We start from the raw sequence: 5412 nt of genomic DNA on the forward strand, positions 1-5412 counted from the left end.
AGCTGGTTTCCACCTACATGTGCAGTCATCTTCAGCTGTTGTCACTGCTTGGTTTGTGGAGTATTTTGGTTTTTTGCAGGATGCTCTAGTGTTTATTCAAGTAGAAAAAGGTATTTTTCTGCTTTGCCCTTGAGAGTCACAGGGGACTTTCAGTAATTCCCAGCTTCACTTGCAACGACAAGACTGCAAAGGGCACTGTCCCCTCTTCCTCATGGAGCCCAACAACTTCTGAGCCCTCTCCCTCCTTGTCTCTTGCAGTCCAACAAAGTTCCTGTCGTGCAGCCATCCCATGGAGTCCACCCGCTCACCCCGCTCATCCCTTACAGCAACGACCATTTCAGCCACGGCTCCCACTCGCCCCACTTGCCCGCTGACATCAACCAGAAACAAGGTAATGGAACCACTGGGGAGCTGTGTGGTGGGAGGGGGACAGTGCTGGAGACCACTGAGATCAAAGCTGTCACCTTTCTGGTCCCAAATTCATGGGAAGAGTCAAGAGCTTTGGTCAGCTGGGACATTGCTTACGTAGGACTTGATTGAACTTCTTGGCAATGCTTTGTCATCCTGGTCAAGAGGAGTTGGACATCAAAAGTGCCAACCCATTTGATCATTTGCTGATCAACTGTGCTCAATTCTCTGTGCAAGCTCCTCTACTGTGGCTTGAGACCAGACCAGAGCCTACGGAGATGATGCGTAAGAGTCAACCAGAAAATGGAAAGTAATCTTTCCTTTGACTCATACCCAAACTGTTGTCAGGTTGTCATTTGGAGAAAATAAATGCTTGAAACAGGAAATATTTTGACTAAATAGGATCAGTGTCTGATAGCTAACTGGATTGTTAGATGTATGTGGCCGTAGCCACACGTTCTGTGGTTGTCACACGGTTTGGCTCTTTGGGTCCAGGACACGTCAATTAACTCATGAGGCTAGAGAAGGAAAGTACAGTAGGTAGAGGTTAAACCCTGAACTGTAAAATATCAGTATGTGCACAGGAATTCACCTCAGCCCATCATTCTTCGTGGGTTACTGGCAAGCTGAGTGTCAAATCAATCTTTTCTCAACCTTACCTTAGTGCAACAGAATCTGTCAACATCTGCTGCTCGGATTACCCAGGCTTCTGCACAAACCTGCTCTTGATTTCATCTGAAAACAAGCAAATTCACAGGTTCTTTTGTCGAACTACATTCAGGAAGGGGTTCAGGGTCCATCAGAGCCCAGAAATCAGTGTGAAAACCAAAGTACAAAACCAACTGTTGTGATTTGGGCAAAGTCCTCCACCCAAGAGTGATCCATGCTGTCCCAAAGACATCGACTTCACTGAGTTAACATCACTGCTAAAACAATGGGGTATCGAGGATGCTCTTGGCCGGAGGACGTGCTGAATCATCCCTGGACTGAACCTGGAGGCCACGTTCTGGATTCACCAGGGATGCTGATAGGGAGGATTTAGGTCCCGTGTAAGAGATACCCAGGCACATCCTGGTTTTCTTCTAGCCAGCACATTGCTTGTCAGCCACCAAAACATAGTAAAATCAGCAGAAAAATACGAAGAGTTCACAAAATAAACCTATTGAAAGCTCAGCTGATGGCAGATTTCCAAATCTCGAGAGGAAGCGGGCAGATTTCTAAGTCTCCCGGGAAGGTGACCCAACACACTTTCCTTCACACAGATCCTTGTGGGGCACTGCCTGCTCCGAGAGCCTCTCACCAGGAGCTGCCTCCAGGGATTCACCAGTCCTGGAAAGCCTTAAGCAATACGGGAGCAGCTCACCCAAGGGATGAGCTGGTCATATCCCAATGATCAGCAGTGGAGTTCCCTAAACGTTCATCTCTGCGGTGGGTCAGGAATTCCGGGAAGCTGTCCTCTGGCTGCACACATTCCAGTCTCCCCTTTCCCTTTTAGTTTGTACATCAGAGGCAGAGGGAGTCTCTCCATCCTGGAGACACCCCCCCTCCCCCCGAGGGTCCTGTTTATGGAGGTTCAGACCGTCATCCTCAGCTGGGACCTGCTTCTGTGGTGCAGTGTTGCATCCTGCATCCCTACACTGCTGGGGTGAGGGTTTTCTTCCCCATTCATTGGGGATGTGTCCCATCTCTGTTTTCATTGCTGAAATATCTCCCATTATCACCTCGTGTAAGGGCTGGAGAGTCACCTGGTGCTCATTCTCACATCATCCCTTTAAGGTATTTCACAGCAGCCCAAGGACACGCGGACAAGGAAATACAAACAGGATCTTCTGAGTCAGTGGCTGGTGCCCCAACCACTGGACCAGTGAGAATAACTTGTGCTCTGGCTTAGACAACTTGTATTGTTGGGGGTCCAGATCTCAGGAAATCCTGGCAGCTGCCTAACGCAGATGCTGGTTTGGTTTGACCTTCAAGGGGCTGCTGTGTCCCACTTGAGCACAGCTGTAGGTAAATCTCATATTCATTTATATATTCCTTTCAGTTCAGTTATATATTTATTTTAGCTAACTCCTAATAAGATGCTTGGAATCTGTTGGCGTCATTCCTAATTAGTAATTTGTCATTAATATACCATTAATACATTAAAATTTGTCATTAATACATTAATAATCCAGACTTCTGAGTTTGCAAAGTGCTTACAACTAATTACCAATTTATTCAATGTATTTATTGCCCAGGACAGCTGCTGGACAATCTTTATAAATGATTTTTTTAATCTGAGGCTTATTAGCAGTCAGCTAATTACATGATGCTGCAGCAGAGCTCAACCTCAGCTCCCCTCCAGTTTTCCAGTCTGGGGGCTGCTTTTGCCAGCAGCACCCTGGTTGTCTGGGTCCCACCCGCAGCCCCGGGCTCCATGGGTTGTTTTCAAGTCCAGATAGAAACGGAGAGAGGCTGCGGCTGTCTCCTCTGGCCATGCCACCCGTGCCAGCGGCTTTGAAGATCACTCAGGGATTCCCCGTGCAAAGGGTGAATTCCCACCTGGCACCATACCCAGCTCTGCCGTTCCTTGGCACCCGCAGAGCTCACGAAACAATTGCTTTGCACGAGGACTCAAATTGTTTAAAATCAAGGTAGAAGTGATGTCTGCTGGAGCATCCCCACTGTCTGGTCATGGAGGGTCCCGGGGATGAGTGATGGGGCTGTAGGAATGGCTTTGCCCGTTTGTTGTTGTCCTGGTTTTGCTGGGATAGAGTTAATTTTCTTCTAGAATAGCTGTGTTTTAGTTTCAGTGTAGGATTTGTTATGAGAAGAATGTTGATCAAGTACTAATGTTCTTAGTTGCTACTGGAGCTCAAGTCCATCATGTTTGGCTGGTTCACAGCTGCATTAGGACCAGGAGGGAGAAATGTAGTGAACAGCAAAACCCAACTGGCATTTGGATGTGCCAATGAGATATTCCATATCATATCACATCATGGTCAGTATATTAACCAGGGTTGACCAGAAGATGGGAGATTCTCTTGGAGATCCTGACCAGGCTCTCTGGGAAGTCAGAGGGATGTCCAGAGTCCATCAAATCCTTACCAAAGCAAGTTGCTGCTCGACCCCAGGGTGACAGGGAGCAGGGATGATGCTTGTGCAGGAGCAAGCTGCCTTCCCCACCCCATTACACGAGTGTTTGCGATTCTGTGGCAACACGGACAGCCCACCACATCCCCACAGAGAGAACCACAGCAATTAAAAGGGCAATTAGAATATCCTGCCAGTTGCAGACAGCTCTTCCACAGATACCCCCTGCTGCTCGCAAGTCCCCGTAGATGGAGCAGGGGGTTCAGGTCAGCTGAGGAACACAGTGCTGGGTCTAACTCGTCTCCTTCTCCCTTCTCCCAGGAGTGCACCGTCCTTCCCAGACCTCAGACATCCCCGGGTTCTACCCGCTTCCTCCCGGTGGAGTGGGACAGATCACGCCGTCGATGGGATGGTGAGTGTGGAGCCCCCAGCCCCGTGCAGCCCCCAGCCCACCGGCTGCTCCAGACATTTATTGATCAAACCACGTGCAGCCGTTCTCCATAATCTCCACGGTGCATTCACCCCGGCCTCGTCCCTCCTGTGTGCTGTGGGATGGGGAGGGGGATTTAACCTTGTTTTAGAGATGGAGAGCAGATCGTGGAGAGGCTGAAGGCTTTGTCCTGGCTGGGGCAAACCTGGAGCAAGGTTACAACCTGCCCAGTTCAAAACCGTCTCCTGCCTTACATCGAGCTGTCTGTGAGGATTAGGAAACCCAGGAGAGCTTCCTGCCCACCTCTCCTCATCACAAGAAAAGCTTCTCTTTTGGTGTAGGAGGTAATTTGCTCCTTTGCTGAGGTTTTCAGCACAAACAGTGCTTTCCCTGAGCATGGCATCATCTAATGGAATGCTCCATCCATGGGGTCATGGTGCTTCTTGGGATCTCACCCACAGGGAAAAAAATACATCATGACAGAGACCTGCCCCAGTGAACAACCCCAGTGCCCACAGCCTGGCTGTGGCACAGCTGGTTCAGTGGCACCTGCTGCCCCAGGGGGACAGGGATGGAGGGACCACGAGCTGGAACACTCCCAAAAAGTCCCCCCTGCATGAGCCAGCCCCAAGGAGCATCCTGCAAAGTGGAGTCTGTTGGGAAAGCTGCCCCAGGGACATGAGTTAAAAAGCACCAGTGTGTGCTCTGTGGTCACTGCCACTGGCTTTTGTCACCACGATCCTAAACACACCGAGGGAGCAGGTCTGGCGGGTGGTGCCCTGTGGTCATCATCACTCTTGAGATTAATTTTTAATCCTGGTTGGTGACACAGGGACAGGGCAGAGGCTCGCAGGGAGGCTGGTGGCTGCAGGTGGCTGGTTGGGGGGGCCAGGGCAGGGGGAACAGTGTGGGGACAGGCAGCCAGATCCACCCTGGTGCCAGCTGATAAACCCCAGCAATGCAAGTGGAGACCTCCAGGGATTGCAAAATGGGAGAGGCAAAGCGTATTAAAACACAAAGTGAAACGTTAGCTTTTTGTTTGGTTTTGTTCATGAATCTTGTGTTACAGATATTTAACCGCAAGGAAACAGAGGCCGAGGCCTTTGATACAGAGTTTGCCTTCAAAGAGATTACATTTTGCCTTCTGTGCTAAATCTGCTCCTCTTGGGCGATGATTTAACTCCTCATATGACGTGATTCATCCTCAGGAAAAACAAGTACTGAGGTGACTGTGCTCTAGCCTGAAAGAAATAGTTGGGGGTGAGGAAGGAGCCTGTTTGCCAAACGCAAGGTTCAATTTTGGGGTGGGATGCTGTGAAAGGGCAGCGTGGAGGGGGAAAAGTCTGGTTTGCACAGAGGTTTTGTTGTTTGGTTGGTGATGGAGGGAGATTGTATTGCTGAGAGATGCTCCAGCATCCGCAGGGTTTGGCATCCTCAAGTGACCTCATCAGACATCTTCATTAGTGACTAGTGGAGCAAATATGATAAAGCCCAAAACAACC

The 5412-nt window shown here is 49.7% G+C and overlaps 1 protein-coding gene across 1 annotated transcript in view; it reads left to right on the plus strand.

Annotated features, from left to right (window-relative positions):
- Positions 1 to 258: 258 nt before the first annotated feature.
- LOC104529243 (lymphoid enhancer-binding factor 1) overlaps positions 259 to 5412 on the plus strand; it is a gene marked incomplete at both ends in the record, with an annotated part of 15745 nt that continues 10591 nt past the window's right edge. Inside the window, 2 exons of the mRNA XM_029086358.1 lie at positions 259 to 391; positions 3802 to 3892. Coding sequence (XP_028942191.1) covers positions 259 to 391; positions 3802 to 3892 — 224 coding nt within the window. The remainder of the gene's footprint in view (positions 392 to 3801; positions 3893 to 5412) is intronic.

The sequence above is a fragment of the Antrostomus carolinensis genome, unplaced genomic scaffold, assembly GCF_000700745.2.
Source record: "Antrostomus carolinensis isolate BGI_N321 unplaced genomic scaffold, ASM70074v2 scaffold14088, whole genome shotgun sequence".
Lineage (NCBI taxonomy): Eukaryota > Metazoa > Chordata > Aves > Caprimulgiformes > Caprimulgidae > Antrostomus > Antrostomus carolinensis.